At 46.9% G+C, this 18,866-nt stretch overlaps 1 protein-coding gene and 1 pseudogene across 2 annotated transcripts in view; both read left to right on the top strand.

The window, feature by feature from the left end:
- LOC144094103 (cell adhesion molecule Dscam1-like) overlaps positions 1-18,627 on the top strand; it is a 519,023-nt gene extending 500,396 nt beyond the window's left edge. Inside the window, exon 43 of one of the 2 annotated variants that reach the window (XM_077628014.1) lies at positions 17,685-18,627. In XM_077628014.1, the coding sequence (XP_077484140.1) occupies positions 17,685-17,734 (50 nt within the window). In that variant the 3' untranslated portion in view covers positions 17,735-18,627. The remainder of the gene's footprint in view (positions 1-17,684) is intronic. The other variant, XM_077628013.1, reaches the window with a different exon arrangement.
- Positions 1,452-4,736, top strand: LOC144094412 (uncharacterized; annotated as a pseudogene).
- Positions 18,628-18,866: the final 239 nt, after the last annotated feature.

The raw sequence follows: 18,866 nt of genomic DNA, 5'->3' as shown, positions 1-18,866 counted from the left end.
AACGCGAACTAAGTTACACAAATGCACAAACCGCAAACGAATTAACGGAAAAAGCTGTTGTGCACAGTGCTTTCACATTCACAGCACGTAAACAGACTTAAGGGTCCCGGTAGTTTATAAGGTCATGTTCTAGCTAGATCAGTTGTGAACTGACGCATGTCAAAACAAGTTTAAATGTTGGGTCAGTTGTTTGGAGCCATTGCCGCAGCTCCAATGATTTTTACTCAGGCGGAATAAAAGGCACGTCATCGCAAGGCCGGTCGCGTGGAGGCTATTATCGTCGGGGAAAAACTTCCTAACCCAGCGGCTCCAACGAAGCAAAAGGGGAATCCCGTAATTCTGAAGGCACGCAACGAAGGCAATTTTTCTTCTCTAGTCGATCCCAAACTCAAACATCGAGCGCAACAAATAAAGCGGCTCCGCTCTGCAATCAGCTTGTCCCTTCTTCCCTTTCCTTTAGCTCATTGGATGCGGCTGCTTTGGTGTCCGCTTGTTACGTAGCGTGTTAAGTTTATCTCCAAAACTAGTTCGACTGCTTCGTAAATCATCGAAGCTCAAAATTAGGTTAATAATGAAAATGAAAAGCGTTTAACTATACGACGTGTGGCTTCAACAATCTGGGAGCATCAAAACTTCAACAGCAGATTTGTCTGAGGCCTGGCTGTAGCAGTCCTATTTGAAGTTGGTTATCGCTTGCGGAGGGGGCAAGCCACGTATAACTATTTATTCACTATGCATCAGGGCTGAAACTGAACTGAGGAACAGTTTTATCCTTTCTTGTCATAACAAGAAACCATGCGTCCCATTCGCAAGTAGGTATAGGTCCAGGTGTGCATGTGTCTTATAAAAAATCTGTTATTGAACCGAAACCTATTCGCATCTCTGTGATCAGCCACAACTGACAACTCCCTATCGTTTTTCATGGACCTCATAGGCGCGGATTTCCAGCGTGAGAGCATCCAGAACTAATCCGCCGCTCTTTTCAAACGCTCATCACCAGGCATCGAACCGTTAAGCCAGCCTGGCTTCTAGTGACTTTCTCGTTCGCGCCGGAGGTGTCGAAATAGGCCCCTGAGCTCGGCCATATAAGTTAGTCGGCAGGCTTAGCGGCTGCGCACAGGATCGATTAACCGAGGCTTGCGGCTTGGGTGACTCCCGACCACGGTGTAAGAGTAGGCTAGGTGAGCGTTAGTCGGCAGGCTTAGCTGCTGCGCACAGGATCGATTAACCGAGGCTTGCGGCTTGGGTGACTCCCGACCACGGTGTAAGAGTAGGCTAGGTGAGCGAACGGCAAGGGAGAGGCGCCGCTCCGTGCCGGGAGGATAGTGCAGTAGTTAGCCGGCAGTTCAAGAGAGGGCGCACCAAACTGTGGCCCGCTATATATAATTCACATGCACACGTGTGCCCATCATATTACCCGCGTAGCGGCTGTTACGCGCCTTTTCCCGCCCGGATATCGCTTTTGTGTGGGTCGTGTTTATTGCTGATGCACTGGTGACATGGGGAAGTGCTTCGTGCCGTTTTGTAAGACAGGCTACAAGTCTTGTGGGGAAAAGTTATCACTTTTCAAGCCACCGAATGACGACGCCAGGTTGGAGGCATGGAGAAGAGCAATCCCGCGCTAAGATCGCGTGCTGCAGCGGACGGACCGTGTGTGTGAGGAACATTTTGCTCCTCATTTTATTCTAAAAACGTGGTCCTCCGAAATAGATGGTCACGTTCTGATGTCAGGGAATAGAAGAGCCGGCCTAACAAAGGACGCTGTGCCTTCAATTTTCGAAGGGGCACCGAGTTACCTTTGCAAGAAGATCACGAGTCCCCGAAAAAGAGTGAAGCGGATAGAGAAACCTGCGGCAACTTCTGTGCGTCCCCCGAATTACACCAGCATATCTGAGGGCTCATCACATGGTGCGGAAGTGTCCAAGACCGCAGCCCCAAGCCACGAAGAGGAAAACAGCGATAGCACTGAAGCTCTAAACCACTCTTCATTCGACGACTTATTCGACTTCGCAGCGAACATGTGCTTACCAAGGTCATCGTGGGCAGTACATGGGATCGATGAAGAGGGGACCAAAGACGCTCTGGTCATTGATGCTCGCATAGTGTACGGTGACGGAAGGTGCTGTATATTTAATAAGAAGTCTTTGCACGTAAACTCAGATATGGCTGTCCAAGCCTACATTTTCGACAGGCCAGTCGACTGCACAGCAATAGGAATCAGCCCGTCTGTCTCAACAACATCTGATCTTGAGAGCATGGTAAGAACGTTTGACAATGCGAACGTTTGCTGCGGCGGACCAAGTTTAAAAAGCTTTCCGTCTGTGCTGCCAGAATGTGCTTATGTGGACAACGAAAAAAAGTGGAGACATAAAAAATGCCCGTTATTATCGCCTGCAGGTGGCATATGTCGGCCATGCAGCGGCCTCCACAAAACAGTGCAATTGCATGCTGATCGCCAAATGGCAAGGGCAAAACAGAAAGTACCGCTTCAACGGATCAGGCTTTCTGCTGTGAGGAAAGGTGTACCGTCTGCCCAACTTCAAAGAATCAACGCATTGCGCCATGCAAAAGCCACTGTACTGCGGTCTCGAGCACGACTTTTAGCACGAAACAAATTGCTTATGAATCAGCTGAAAAACTGTCAGCAAGAATTCGCAAAAGTGAAAGAGGAAGGGCTCGCAGAGAAGCTAGAAAGTGTTGATTTACCTGCAGCACAGTTGCTTCTTGTAAAGGAGTGCATTACTGCAGCTAAATGCACGACGAAGCAGAACAGAAGGTACACTGACGACTGGCTGCTGCTGTGCCTTTTGCTAAACATCCGAAGCCATGCGGCATACTCTTTTCTGCGCAGCAATGCCATATTACCTTTGCCATGCGTTTCCACTATCAGGAAGCACATTAGCTTAGTGGGGCTGAAGTGTGGTTTTGACGAAGCGTTTTTTAAGGCCCTTAAAATGAAAGTTTCCCCGAAACCAGCATTTCAACGAAGAGGGATCCTCATTCTTGACGAGATTCAAGTCAGAAAGGAGATCACGGTGAACTCACGAACAATGACATATGCCGGGCTTGTTGACTTTGGTGAGAAGAACAGCCAAGGCAATGAGCCGGCTGATCACGGGCTCGTTTTCGCCTTCGCACCGTTCGGAGAAAAATACTTGCAGCCAGTGGCTGTGTTTGCCTCCAAGGGACCTACGAAAGGGACGCTCCTAGCACAGCTACTGCTTCAGTGCATTGTACACTTAGAAGAAGCGGGCCTTTTGGTAGATGGGGTTGTTTGTGATGGCACCTCTACTAATAGAGCAATGTGGAGACAGCTTGGAATCAGCGGTGCTCTGGGGCATGTTGTAAATGCCTTTGATCATCCACTGGATACATCGCGAAAGGTGCATGTCTTCGCAGACGCACCTCATCTCTTCAAGTGCATACGCAATCGTCTGTATGACAAAAAAGTGTTGAAGAAAGGCGGAAAGTTCATTAAATGGTCTTGCTACGGCGCCCTATTTGTAGCAGACACCAAAAACGCAACTGAGCTGAGAGTATGCCCAAAATAGACGTACAACCATGTTAATCCTTCCAACATGCTTAAGATGAGAGTGAAATTGGCAACCCAAATTTTCAGCAATTCCGTAGCAAAAGGAATTGTGTTTTACGAACGTAGAGGAGCACCTCGGCTGTATAATGTCAAACTGACCGTTGAGTTCACAATCTTTATGAACAACTTATTTGATGCCCTGAACCGGCGCTTTCCAGGAGAAGGTCTGACTCTAGACTGCAATGATCTTAAAGTTCTTGAGAGTGCTTCTGATTGGCTTGACGAATGGGAGGAAGAAGTTGCAAAAGGAGAAATTCCTCAAGGTCTCTTCCTAAGCCGGTCAACTGCGGAAGGATGAAGGGTGACGCTCAAATCTGCTCGTGAGCTGTCAATCTACCTGTTGAAAAAGTGCGATTTCAGGTATGTGCTGACCGGAAAAATGAATCAAGGCCCGTTGGAATGTTTTTTTTTTGGTGTTATTCGACAAGCGGGTGGCCAAAACGAACATCCAAATTTCCCAACGTTCTTGCAACTGTACCGTATGCTGTCGCTTTACTCCCTCCTGAAGCCACCGCTGTTTGGTAACTGTTCAGCTTCCGAGAAAGAACAGTACGACGTTGTGACTTTGGCTCACTTTAAGAACGCATATAACAGCTCAGCATCGAAGGAACTGAACAAGCTGGACCAGCTGAAAGAGCGGCTCGACGGCCTAATCGATGAAGGGAGCTGGCAGTGCGATGAAGTGTTTGTGTGTGATGATAACGATGCAAGTGTTGTTGAGTGTATAATTTATTATGTTACAGGGTTTGCATCCAGGAAAATTTTCAATCAGACCTCCTGCACTACGTGCAAGAAAGCACTGAAGGGTCAGAAAGGCTAGTCAAAGGTGCCCGAAGCTGAGCTCGTTAATTGCAAAACAAGTGGCAGACTCACGCACCCTAACATGCACCTCTATCAACTTTTTATGGAAGCTGAAAATTTTTTCTCTAAATACGCGAATCTGGGAGATGCCTACGATAAAACAATTGATGCTGTACTAGAGAACTTCACTTTCACTTTCCCTTGTACTATCCACAGGGAGGACATTCTCGCCAAGCTACTCCATTATTATATAAGCCTTCGTATGCGTCAGTACTGCCGTCAGTTGAAACGCAAGCACGTTGAAAAAGGCCAGGTCTTGCGTAAAATGTCCAAACTTGGGTGATCACAAGCAGCCGAGCTGAGTGTACTGTTTGTTATTTTGATTGTATACACAACAGTGGAATTTAGGTGTTCCGTGCGTAATCCAGTTTTGCATCATGTGTGAAATAAACACATAAGGTTTTACCTGGGTTTTAAATTTTTCTGGGCTACGGAAAACACCCACTTTCATCGTCACAGAAATCGCATGCAGTTCTCGCGTAACAGAACTACGGCATGCGTTCAGCCGCTTTCACACACAGACGATGATTTACAGCATAACAAACGCCTAAAAAATCTGCTGATGACCGCAAGTTTTCCTGGAGCTGCATACGGAGACGCTGTGCTAAAGCCACGAACGGCGCCGCTACGGGCACAAGTTGGAAGCGCCATCTGTCGAGCGAGAAGGAAGCACAATAGTATAGTCCGAGGGCTGGCGGCGGCGTTCGCTCACCTAAGCTAGGTCTTTCACCGTGCTCCCGACGGAGGGCAACTAGCTTAGTCAGCGTTTATCGAGTAGCCCTTCTGCTCCAGGCACGTTATAGCCTCGTAGGGGTGCCGAATTCCCAGTGTTTACTTTTGCTTTTTCTGGGCCTCGGCTTTTCACCTGAGCATTCCATTGCTGTGGTTAGTTGTGCAAGGTTTAACTGATGGCCGCAAACACTGCAGGTCCCCTCTGGAAAAATGGAGTGACGCGTATGCAGGCACATTTTAAATTTTTAAGGGACACCACGTCAACGCCATTCGTTCTTTTCTTTTTTAGTAAAAATCTAGTTTATAACTCTTCCCTGTTTTGTTCATGTTTGTCCGGCAGCTAAATACGCATTTATTTCCTAGCAAACTTAAGTAATTTTTCCGGCGCTCAAAACATTCACGTGATCTAAACTTAGAGGAAAATGTCGCTGCAGCCTAGCCTTAAGCTATTCTCTCGAAAAACCTGTCCTGGTACACCGCAGTTTGCTTCCAAAAGCCGGTGGCGGTGAAACGTTTATTTTATTTTCTGTTTATTTCTAGCTTGCAAACACCCATTTTTCAGTAAACATAATGTCTTTGTCTTGGAAAGCGGTAATCTATTTACAGGCGAACTCAAGTTTTTTTTCGGCGTGCCGGTAATGTATGTGCTGCTAAGTAAAGGTTTGTCGGTGGTGTTGGTCCGGTGATTTCCAGTAACTGGATGCACCGCTCGAAGGTGACTTGCAGGCGAAGCGATTTAGTGAGAAACGAACTTTTATACAGGCTATTTACAGATGGGTACAAACAAAAGTCAGTATACGGCCACAGCTATCCGCGGCCGGCCTAGCCGACCGCCTGCACAGAGGCGAGGGACACCGCGTCTCAACAGTCAAACTGGCTCGCCCTGCACCAGCTCTCAACGGTCACTCCCTTCGCACTCGGCCAGACCGAGCGCCTGCCAGCTAGGAGTCGCTAGAGACAAAAGCACACGGGCGCAGCTCCCTTCGCGGGTACACCCCGAAGATGCCCGCGCCCCTTTCCACGCGCAAAAATAAACTGCTAACTGCGGCTCATCAGTTTTGACGGATAGGAAAGCTCAAAACTGATGTCAGCGTTTTCCTTTACCCCCGAGTTCCTCCCTAGATGGTCTCGCAATCCTTCGCCAAGGGGACAGGGGTCCAAGGTCGAGGCCGGCAGATAGCCCCGCCGGCAGATAGACTAACCAAAAAGGCATGAGTCCCCTTCTAACGGCGTGCACCAAAGCAAAACAAAAAAAAACAAAACCGGACGCGCAGCCTAGGTCACTGCCCTCTCGCGGAATATTCGCAGCACACGTACAAAAAGATGCGACAGCGCGCCGAACCCTACATGCTATATATCGCTGGCGTCCGCCGATATGCATTTACTGACCAGAAAGCTTCCTCTGCAGTTTTCTAGCAGCCAAAACCGCCAGAGAACAGCCCTCCTTCCCGCTCCTCATATGACAGGGCCTACCGCTGAAGAGAGTTTGATAATCGTCTGCAATTCAATTTCAGACAAAATTCGGCTATATCAAACATACACGATCTCTTCACATTACTCTACCCGCGTTCTTGTCAAAGACCGGCAGAAAAGTTCTTCCTGGTACACTGTGGCTCTGCGGTGTATTTCAATTCAATTCAATTCCTTTATTTTACCATATACATGGAAGGAGCACTTGGGCAAAAAGCTGCTCGAGGCAGCTTGACTGGGCCCAAGAGACCACAACAAGGTAGGCCAGTGTGAAGTTCACTCAATGTAGATTGAAAATACAGGAGAGACACTACTTGAAATTTCAGTATGGGGCGCAGAATTTCAATATCATGTCAAAAAATCAACATAGGAACACATATTGCATACATGGAAACGACTAAAAAGGAAAAATAGTTTATACACGATTAAAAAGGAACAGTAACACAACAAAATCAATATCTTAAGTAATAGCATGCAAGGCAGTGTTTAAGTGTTGGTCTCATAATATATTATATGCTTCAGGCTCTCCCCAACTATACCGTGCCATGCATAAGAACGAGCTATACCCTCTCAACGACTTGGCGCCGTGGCGCGGACACCCCAGACGACAACTTATGAAGGTCTGCCTAACATCATTCAAAAATTTTATTAGTGGTACAGAAGCGTCAAAGGGGCTAACATTAGCGGCTATTTCCGGCCAGCACCAGTATCGAGTCCCAGCCTTGTAAGTTCTCCATTTTACAGCAATGGACAGCTGTGCTAACGAACGCAGCCCAACGGCTTAATTAGCCGGCGCCGTAATTAGATGCCCCACTGGATGGAGCGCAATGCTATCAGGTAAGATATTATGGACTCGCTACCTGTTTACATTAAATTACATACTGTTTGCATATGCCGACGATACGAACGACACGATGCGGGCAACCTTTGTTTCCGCTTTTAGCACAGCACACCTATGCGGGATCTGTGCAAACAAGCGGGCCTGCCCTTGATGAACGAGGGAGAGGCTCTATACCTCATCATAACCTCACCAATTGTTTTAGAGGCCCTGGTACGTTTGATTAAAGAGCGATCTGGGTGAATCCCGGGCAAGCACTGTTCATTTGCTAACCCCACTTGAAAATAATAACCCCTTTCTTTACCATCTCTCAAATCAGACGGGAGGATTGGCCTCTCCACTCCTCCCCCACTCTGTTTAGCCGGCGCGCCGCGCCGTCGGCAGCTGCCACGGTGGCCACTGCGCTGCCATGCTGAAGGCTCGAAATGCTAGCGTAATGTAGGCGCTCGGCGCGCACACCAGCTGCGTGCTCTGACGTCACTCCGCGCATGCGCACAACTGACGAGGCGGGCAGCGTCTGCTCCGCCGTCGGCACAGGCGCAAGGCGCGTGGCACGCTCACCAGCTGCGGGCTATGACGTCAATCCGCGTATGAGCACAGCTGGTGGAGCGGTGGTGCTAGTCAGCGCGCAGCCACGCTGACCTCGCGAATGTGCTGGCGTAGTGTAGCTATCGCTACAAAAAAAAAATCTTGTTTGAAACGTCCGAACCCGTTGAAAAATTGTAAGAAGCTTGTATTTTTTGGCAAAAAGCTTTCAGCTGTACGGGTGCCTACAACCGCTTGTGAAACAAATATTGGATGGTAATCTTCTTTAACACAGCTGCGGTTATCTCCTATAAATATTTATTCGTCGTTCACTAATTCCTATAGCAATAGCTGAAACCTCCGTCTGTGGGCTTTGCTGGTGTATGAAGACTGCACAAACTTTAAAACAAAGGAAGAACACAGTTTCTTAGACATATGCACGTGGCTTAGACTGTATAAGAAATCTGGCCCGGCAGGAATACCTATGCGATGAAATAATAATAGAGAATAATTGTTAGAAACTGACGGCGTTAACATGTTTTGCAGCCTTCGCATTCAAATGAACAGAGTTTTAGCATTGCACACCCGGTTTAGCGCCCATGGAGAGAAAAAAAAAATGGGCTTGTACTGCAGGCACCCCCTTATCGTGGTAGAGTTGAGGAAAAACCAGGGAGTAAATCGGCGGAAAATGCTCCGCCTTCGGAAATTCCCTCAAATACGATGGACTAAAACTGAGGACACACAGCTTTAGAATATAACGAAAAACGAGCAAACATTTGCCGTCTATTTCGTCATCGAGAGCAAGTTTAACCATGGAGACCATTGCCAGATCGCCATATCTAGAACTGTCCATAGGGGATGCTAGCCGCACTCTTTTGATGCACCTAGGCCAGACCACTTGCTGCTTGGCGCCCCGCGGCGTTCTTCTTTTTTCCTTAGCCTCAGTTACGCGTTCAGGCGCCACCTTACCATGGTGTATGTGGTCCCATAAGGGCGTACTTTCCAATGTAATCGAGTTCTTTACTGCTGACTCAGCTTGACATTCCATGCCTGGAATTCGCAGAACGAACCTAGAGGGTCGATAACTTACGGGGAAACACTTGAGCCAATGGTTCTGCAGCTCGCGCAGCATGATCACCGTGACAGGGCCCGGAGAATGTGACAGTGCGCCTATTGCGCGATGCGCTCTCAGACGGCGTTGCGTGAGCCGTAGAACCACGTGCTCAAGCGTTCCCGCTATAAGTGACTGACCCTGTACCAGATTGGAGAGGTGACGCACGAAGATGGTGATAATAACTTGTGCTATTTTCCTGGCGTCGTTTTTTGGCGTAGAATAACAAGCATCTATGATGATTGTAACAACGATGATCAGGATGATGAGAATCTGTGACCTTCCCCTTTGCATAACTGGGGTAGACATCACCGCCCGAGCTTTCACGAAGCAAGTACCTAAGCTCTCAAAGTGACCCTACCTGTTATGAGTGTGCTAGTTTAATCACCAGTACGTGGCGTCATCTATGCAGCGAATTCCGGTCTCGCCACTCTACATGTATCCCTGTGGCGATTACAGAGGCTGTAAAGGCCGCGTTATATGCAACGTTTTTTTCGTGACGCCTGCCTGGAGATACGATTGGGGACAAAACTCTCCACGGCGCATACCCGGGAACAAAAACCGATACCTTCGTTAATAGGCAGTTGATTGTAACCAAGCTTGCTTAAGTGATAGTCGAACTCGTGCGCTCCAGTGTGCTGCAGTGAAAGCAGATGTTTGTTGGCAGGCGTGATGCCTAGACCGCTATTTCCGCGTCCAGGAGAGTTTTGTCTCCTACAGTACGTGGAGCGAAGAAGAGGAGGGCTCCGCGTATGCCCCTCGACGCGAAAGCTTATATATGATCAACTAGTAGCAAATAGCGCTGAGCAAGAAGGTGTGTGAGAGCAGGGACGCTGACCTTTTCGTTAAATTACGAAATTACTCACCTAGGCAGTACTCTCGTATTTTCGCAAATGTGCCTAGCTATAATAAGCGAGTAATTACTCATTGCCACTCGCCGAAGCTCAGTCATACGGCTACAAAGGAAACCTGTGCAGCTTTCTCAAAAACTTCGTAGTTACAGAAAAATTCGTCCTGGTCCGGGGTTCGAACCTAGTACCACCGCTTTACCGGAGCAGTCGCTCTACCAACTGAGCTAACCGGGGCGGCAAGCTTATGGTAGGGCGAGAGCGAATGGATCAATAATACCAGTAATTCGAAGTCGGGGCAGTGTTGGTCAAAGGTTTAGGGCAATCCCACAAGGTGGAGTAGACTTGTAATTAGGGAGTAATTGCTCATTAGCAAATATCGAAGCGCAGTCATGTGGCTACAAAGGAATGCTGTATCTGTATATCTGTATCTGTGCATAGGTATTTGTAAGGATTTGCTTGCTCAAATGCATGAAGTCGTGTAGCTTGGCATGCCCGCTCAGCCGCGGATACCAGCGGCACGATTTTCTTGGGCACCTCTCACTTCATCGAGAAAACGGGGGAACTTCGATCCAAGATACGGTCGAATTCTCTAAAAAAAGCGACATTTCACGATTCATGAAGTTTTTATTAAGCTGCTCTCATGGTGGGTATGCCATTCTCGCACAGCCGCTCTGCGTGTGCATGCCTCTCATCATCAAGCTCCACTGGTTGAAAACAAATAGCCAGCTCTTAGTGCACATGCGCAGTTCATGTTAGCGACAGGCGCCAGCGATAGATGGCATCAGCTGTCAAGCGCACATCCCGTGCACACACTTCGCAGGCGCAGTGTGTACACGCCTCGTGGAACCGGATCCTGCCTGCGTCGCCTACGTTGGTTGGTTCGTTTTCAACCGCTTTTCGCTCACTTCCCAGTGGGCGGCACGTCATGTTTAAAAAGGCGGATTCCGCTCGCTTTGCAAACAGAGCTCAAAATTTGGATCGGTGGTGAAGCCCTATTTTTCTTTCACCGTACTTACAAAGGGAACCCAATTGCTTGCTTCAGAAATCGTCCATTTCGGCGTCAACATTGCTCCCGTTTGGCGACTATATATATGACTCAGACTGTTGAGAAAGAGAGCTGAAAGCTTTTCCAGATAAAAACAAAATGAAGTAAGCAGTCTATGGGAGCAAGCCAGACGCTCAGTGGCAATGGCACAGTGTGGGCTAGCACCACAAATCTGCAGAAGCATTTGAACCATGTTAACGTTAAAGAAATTCGCAGAATCAGCTTAATAAAGCGACGCTTCATCTGTGCATATTATTCGCTGATACGTAATGCTATCATAGGCTCTTGAAAACAACCGATATTTTACGACAGCCAAATATGATCAGGTTGTTTTATTTATTTTTATTTTATTTTTATTTCGATATACTGTCAACCCCAACCGGAGTTTTTACAGGGGTGGGCGCACTTCAAAAAGTACACAACTTCCAGATAAAACAGTTATAGAACAGTAAGCAGTTGTACAATGAAAAGGATGGGTCTAGTTAAAGCAAGACAAGAACAAAGAAATTCGACGTAATCAGTTATACAGAACAAAGTATATATCACCAACATTTTAACATTATTTAGTCAATTTTTGGGCAATATATTCAGCTCTGCAAGCTCCAAAAATCTGAGGACTGTCGGCTGCATTATGATCGAAGCGTCAAGTGCATTCCATTCGCGCACTGCTCGCGGAAAAAAGGAAAAGTAGAATTTGTTATTGCAACAAAAGAATTCTTCAAGTGTGAGAGGATGTTTGCGGTGGGTGATTCTAGAGTGGCTTATATTGACGAAGTCTTTAGAGTTAAGCTTAAATGAATTGTGCAAAAGTAAGTGTAGGAATTTCAAGCGGTGCAGTTTCGATCGAATAGATAAAGGCTGAAGTCCTGCGCGATGCAAAAGTTCAGTAGGTGAATCTGTGCGTCTGTACTGGTATTTTTAGTGTTAATAGAAACCACATTAACAAGGACAATAACAATGCAAATAAATGCTGTTATCTTGTACAAACTACAACACAGCAATGCTAATACTGATAAGCATTTCAGGTTTTGACGATACCTCTGTTAGCCCAGAGGTGAGAAAACTAGTCGATTTCACTACACTCTTAGCCCCCTGCACCTTGAAATATCGCCTGCACGGAGCAGTTGACGAACATTCGATGTGAGTACTATCAGTCGCGCTCGGTCAACACCTCACTGATCTCATTCATCGTGGCTTGCACAAGCACAAATGCCCATTCGGCCCGTGTAAGCAACAGTCCGGCGATCCGCGCCTATTACTTCTCAGCAGAGCCGCTTCTGATGCATGCGAAACAGCGTACATAGTAGGCTCCTGGGCAGAGGCTGCGTTCTACAGCGAGACAATGACGACAGTGCTCCCGAAATAGACATCATCCGCACGACACGCTTTCCCTCGGGTGTTTGCCGGTGGGTTTGGCAGCGTCTCTCGGAAGACATTTGCATCCTCCGAGAGGAAGGATTGCACGTGACGCACAAAGTGCTCCTGTCTACCTTTGCGCACGTTGGAAGACGCTATACGTGGGAGAGGAAAGACCGCCGCGAGCAAAGATGTCCTGATGACACATTAGCTGCCCCGGAAGCGTGCGGGAATATGCGCCGGCAGCGAATATCGCGCGGGATGAGAAGGCAGGCTGACAAGAGTGGCGTCGATCGCTCTCTCAAGACGAAAGAAAGTTTTTTGGGTGGCTTAATGGATGCGATAACGATGGGTGCATTTGCCAAGAGCTCATGAACGCCTGCAGTCTAGTACGGTATGCACTGTGAGGGTATATGCTGCTATTATACACCTAAGTATACCTCGCTGATGACCCAGTGTGCAGTCGAACGGATTGAGAAGAGTTTTGCTGATTGCTTTCACTAGTAGGGCATGAGGTGTCAAGCGGTCGGGGTGTTTTTATTTCTTTTATTTTTTTTTTGGGGGGGGGGGTCCTTTTAAGCTGCGCAAAGAAAGATGGAAGAGCCAAAAGGTAAACAAAAATAGCAGTCGGCTGCGCCTAAGCATATATTCGTATGTACACATCCTCCAAAAAAGTGAGACTCCGGCGCTGTGCTTCTGAAGAGCACCTTCGTATTTCAAGTGCCGTTCTGGCAGTCGGATTACTTCTGAGAGTCGTCGTTTTCTGTGTTGCTAAACAAAACCAAAAACGCAGAGCATTTCCCTAAACATTTTGCATGCCACCTATTAGGATGAATGGAGTCTAATAGGCGAAACTGAATGTCATGCTCTTCCCTATGCACACACGGAGCTAAGGTAAACAAAAAGCCTGACGAGCTGATGTAGCAAGCAGACGCACGGCATTATTTGTAAATTATTATCTAGGTATTGGATAACGTTACGTCACATCACTTCGAACACGACGGCTCGGTTAGTGCGGTTTCGCAAATTCATGCCACGCTAATAGCACTCGTCTATAGCTGCTTCTTCTGAGCACTGTAGGAAACTATTTCTATAGCTGCAGTTGCACATTGGTACTGTGCAATGTCAGTGCGCGTTAAAGAACCACAGGTGGTCGAAATTTCCGCAGCCCTTCACTACGGCGTCCCTCATAGGACGTTAAACCCACATATACTATAAACATCAACCAGTTACACATTGCAATCGAAATTAGTACCATTTAATTTTTCGTTTATAATAGTAGCTTTGCGTACTCAAATGAATGCGCTCGCTTTCTGGAATAATGGCTTTTATTTCAATGGTTTCGTCTCACCTTGCCCTTGGTCTTTTTTTTTTATATAGATGTATGCTTGCCGGCTGAAAGGATTTCATATAGTTGCGTTGGTTCAAAAACATGACAAGGCCCTGAGAGAGAAAATCAGCTTGCGAGTGAAGACAAATGAAGCATTAAAACTTTCAAAAATGAACAACAGTGCGCATGTGTTGTCCTTTTCTTTATTCTGTTGTCATGGTTGCCCCGCAGTATTTTCAATCATGCACCAACTCGCCCCACAGGCTGTCATTCTATCGTCAAGAATTTCTATCGCTTGGAGCACTATTACCAGCTGTTCCTCGAATTGTGCATTTACATTCTGGTTGAACGATTCAAGTTCCTCTACCACCCTAAAATGAAAACCAGCCACGCGCTTTTTTAGCCCTAATGATGAGTTCGTTCTCGGTTGTCATTAGCGGATGCTGGATGGCTACTCTGTCAATGTTTTTTTTCTATTATCTGCATTGATTGTCTATGGAACTACTCAAAATACACTTCCCATTTTTGTTTTGTAGCTTTATCTCAAAGAAAGAAAAACGCGGACCCAAATTATTCCTTGGATCAACGTAATTCGATTTTAAAAAAATGCGCCGAAAACATATCGAAAACAACCCCAGCATCAACCCTTGAGCCATGACCTAAGATAAAAATTAAGCGGTGGAATACTTTGTTTTGTTCCTTCCCCACCTTGCAGTCCCAACCTTGCACTAGATAGAGAGCAATGTTTAGTCTACCACGACTACAGGTCGACAAAGCCACATGTTGACGGCAGACCAGATTAAGATCGCTGAATCGACGGACAGACGGACAGACGGACGGATGGAGCGGCGGTAAAAGCCAATGGGCTCCTTAAAAGAGGACCCACACAACTATCCTCGATTTATTCAGTACATTAATTGCTGTTCACACACATACTTTAACTAAGCTGTAGACTAATTTGGCCAGCAATATATTTTATGTGGTTCAGTCCGCAACTAAAGTCGGCATGTGGCCAGGTGACAAGCACCTACCCGTTCCTTCCACGGTTACTCAAACATTGCCCTGCTGTGCTGTTGTCATTTTCCGTTCATTTCCGCGTTGCATATTTCCATCATACGGTCGCATATATCTGCGATGGTGTATAAAAAAAGGGGTGTTAACTGTACATTGTTAACAATGTCTGTTTAGAAGGGCAGGAAAGATTAACTAAAAAAAAACGAGCTCGTGGCTTCCGCAGAACACTTTCTGCCATATGCACTTATCTCTACAACTCTTTCATTTTCATCGGTTCCTGACAAATATTACCGTATTGACGTCTCATTGTTAATGTTATAAGTTATATTTTCGACTTCATTTCTTCCTTATTTGTTAACCTAATAATGCACAAGCTTTTTGTAGGCATATATGGCCATTACTAACACTCCTTCTTTGTGAAATCTGATGTTCTACAAGGAAGCTTGCTTGACAGTTTACTGCTAGATGGGTATGTTAAGTCATTGACATATTTTTGCACATCTTTTCTTGTGAAGATGACACCGAGGAGAGAAGTGGAGGTTTTGGAAGCAATTTATATGTTCAGTTAGAAAAGCAGGTCAGGCTACAGCCGATAGTTCTGCCGTCCTGTGTCGAAACTTCCCAGCTCTCCAAGCAGGTTGGCTATGTAGCCTGGAATGGACATACAACTCTTTATGAATAGGAGTGAGCATAATACAAAGGGCTTTTTGCTTACATTTTTTATCATTTTTCCAAGTAATCACAGTTCCTTGCACGGTTTAACCCTGCTTTCTCACCGTCTCTTAAGATGCTTTCAAAAGGACATCTGCCCCAATGCAGACAGTTGCGCTGCTACTGGCAAAAAACAGCTGCTCTTTGTTATGTGTGTTAGATATCACCACCCTTATTTTTTATTGTGTCTAAAAGCACCTTAGCTTTCCAAACAATTATTTAAATAAAACCTATGCATTTCGCCTAATGTCAGGCTCATTATTGCCATGGCAGGCCGCCTAGTCAGAGTGGCAGTGGTTGTTTTTATGCTATCAGGATTTGCAGAGGCCGGCTACCGACATTCCCAAGCTAGAAAATTACGTTTCAAATTGTTCTGGCGTGTTTCTCTGGGCCACAGTCAGGTATTCGTTTATCTGGTCAAAAAGATTTGAATTGCCGAAAGAAAACACCCTTGATAAAAGACAGTAGACTGTCCCTTGCATGATGAACTTTGCGTTTTCTTGTTTTTATTTTTTGCTTGTACCCCTGTCGCTTACCTAGAAGGCGCTTTTAAAGGGGGAATTTAAGGGTGCTTTTCGAGCGAAAAAATTTCCCAATGAAGTTACTGCGAGAAAGCAGGCGAAGTCAAGCCTGTCCGAGCGTCTGTAAATACCCATTCGCCTTCGTCAGGGCCGAGTGGGATGGTCAGCTTGCAATGGGGTGCATGATCGAAGTACGAGCTTCCACCTGAACACATTCATGCAGTGTCTCCCGGAAGTTTTCTTTTACGCGCTTGGAGTGGAGGACGTGGCATATTGATGATGCAAGCAGCGATGCTGCGCCGCTGCACGCATCAGAAATGCCAATATCGCTTCACCTGAGCAAAGTTTGAAATTACGCACCTCTCTTCTGTGTGTAGGTAGTCTACCTCACCGAACTTTGAGCAGATTTCTACCCCTGGTTCAATATTACCAAAAGCTCATCAATGATGACAAAAAAATCGCAGTGACACTTAATTACTTTATGTGATGTCAATGCGACAGCTTTAGAAACTGTTGATGCATGCATTTAGCTAAAATGACGACACTTCCACTCTGGTGACGTCTGTGCCATCCGGCCACTGGGAATTATCCGCCCTGGTGACGTCACTTCCCTCCAACTATTGGGTGAATTTTGTGAGCGATGAAATGTTTTCCCAATTTAATGTCTCGAATTCAATTTTCCTCCTTCTACCTGATGGTTGCTTGATTCTCCGTGCCAATACACTGCAGGACATCACGCCAGTGCGCCAGTAGCGCCAGCCTAACGCCAAAAATTTGGGTCCCGTAAAGAAAGCGCCGGCAAGAAAACGCACGCTTGCACGACTAAAGGCTAACGTGAGGTTATGACAAACACAGCATCCAATAAATGTGTTCTTGTTTGTGCTTGGTCGAAAACCTGGCTGAATGTCGTGATGACTGCTCCTAATAAAGTGAAGTGTGTGCGCAGACAAGTAAATTCTAACCCGACCAACAAGAAGCAGGGATGAACGATAAAGCACCGAACCCCCTTTGTGGAGCCTACCGAAGGCCTCATTTGTTCGTTGCCAGTGACATGTGGGAAAGAATACATAGGACAGACTGGCAGGTGCATGAACGAAAGACTACTAGAGCACAAAACTAAATTCGAGGAAGCTTGCAGAAACATAGGAGTTCATAGCAGAGACTGCCCTTCGAGAACTTGTGCACCTGAGTTCGGCAGATGTGGGGCACTGGCCAATCACAAAGAAGAGTTAGTCCGCGACATAATCGAGGCAGCTTCGATGGCGAGGCTGCACGACCATTGTGTCAGCCCGCCGCCTCTTGAATTAACAAAGAAAGAATTGGGCATGCTAAAAATATGATTAGAAACCCCTGGTTGTCATTTTAGAACGCCTGAACAATATGGCTGTGACGCATGTGTTTTGAGGGTGTGAGGAAGTTAAAAGAAGCCGTTTTTCTTCGAAATAAAAATGAGCTGTAAGTCGGCGCTTGTTTCTTGTCCCGGTGTGCTGCGCCGTTCCATCACAAAAGCTTAACCACTGCGCCAGGGGTCGTATGAGAACTCCTAGCGATCTATGAATGTAAAGTCGAGAATGATCAAATCTGCGTATATGGCATTAACCCATTAACGCTTTGCGTCAGAACTTCAAGGCGGAGCTGACGTGCGCCCTTCAGTTATTGAAAATGAATGCGTGCGTTCTCTGTAACACGAAGTGTTATTCCTGTCTCTCTTTCTTTTGTTCATGCAGGTGCTTTCGGTCGGAGACGGAAATCGGGCTCGGATATCATCGACTGCTAGACCCCTCGCGTCTCTATTGCAAATACACTTGATTGGGATGCGCCATGTATTCAAACTCATTCCGAAGATCCCAGACTGTGGGGAAGAAAACGCACGCCTGCAAGCAGCCGACAGACCTCATAATATTCTGCAAGCTTCTCGAGGACGAGCTCCGTCGCAACGACAGCTGCTTTCACCTGCTGACACGCAACAGTTTCAGTGCAGCCACGATGTGCGCATTCGAATGGTGTCCGCGTGGTGTGCGGCGCGTTCTCTAAATGCTTTGCTTCAGACCTGCACTTAACCGGGCTGCCCACTGACGCCATGCATAGCCCGATAATATGGTGTCAATGCGTTCGGGAAAGAAAAACCTGTGGAACTTCACTGGCACTGCCAACCGATGACGAGGTCATCAAGGATCGTGTATGTGCGCCTGGGTCTGTGTGTGTTCTCGTTCACATTGCAGCGTGGATCAGAGACGTGAGAACTGACGTGAACTGTGGCAGTGTGAGTGAACTTAACGGCTGCGCATTGTCTTTCAAGGTCGGTGGCGCTCCGCGAAAGGAAAAATATAACGCTATAGCCCAACACTTGCGCGGGCATATCGACAAGAGGACGCAGCGCAGGAAGGGTGTTAAATAAATTCCGCTTATCAGTCCTCCAAAGCCGCTCTAACTCGCCCTTTGGCAAGTTTGCGAGATGTGCAGCCATCGGCAGCCATAGACACCTGCGGCTTGCAATCTGTGACACTGCTCTGGACAAGGTGATTGTGCTTGGGTTTCCTGCTCACAGCGGAGTGCGTTTATGCCTCTCGGTTTCACTGACGAGAAAAAGCGCTGAGTTACGGCGCCCTCTGCAGCAAGCTCATCCTGTTGTACGACAAACATTGTAAACCCGCCTGTTTAGAAATACCACCCTTCATCTGTAGATACTGTATGTTTATCTCCGCCCCATGTTCAGCCCTTCACTCATCTTGTCAACTACTTTTACGTCGTGACGGTGGCAGATGGTACAATGTTTTCCTCGAAGATTTTTTTATAACACCGCTCTTGGAGAAATTCACGGCTAAAGTATCGTGTGACGGTCGCTTATGCAGGATACGTCCGCTTATCAAGGGTGTCCTCGTCTGAAGTTTTGCTTACAGTTGAATAAT

The sequence above is a fragment of the Amblyomma americanum genome, chromosome 6, assembly GCF_052857255.1.
Source record: "Amblyomma americanum isolate KBUSLIRL-KWMA chromosome 6, ASM5285725v1, whole genome shotgun sequence".
Taxonomy (NCBI): Eukaryota; Metazoa; Arthropoda; class Arachnida; order Ixodida; family Ixodidae; genus Amblyomma; species Amblyomma americanum.
The sequence above is the reverse complement of the archived record's forward strand: the minus strand, read 5'-3'. Positions and strand labels throughout refer to the sequence as shown.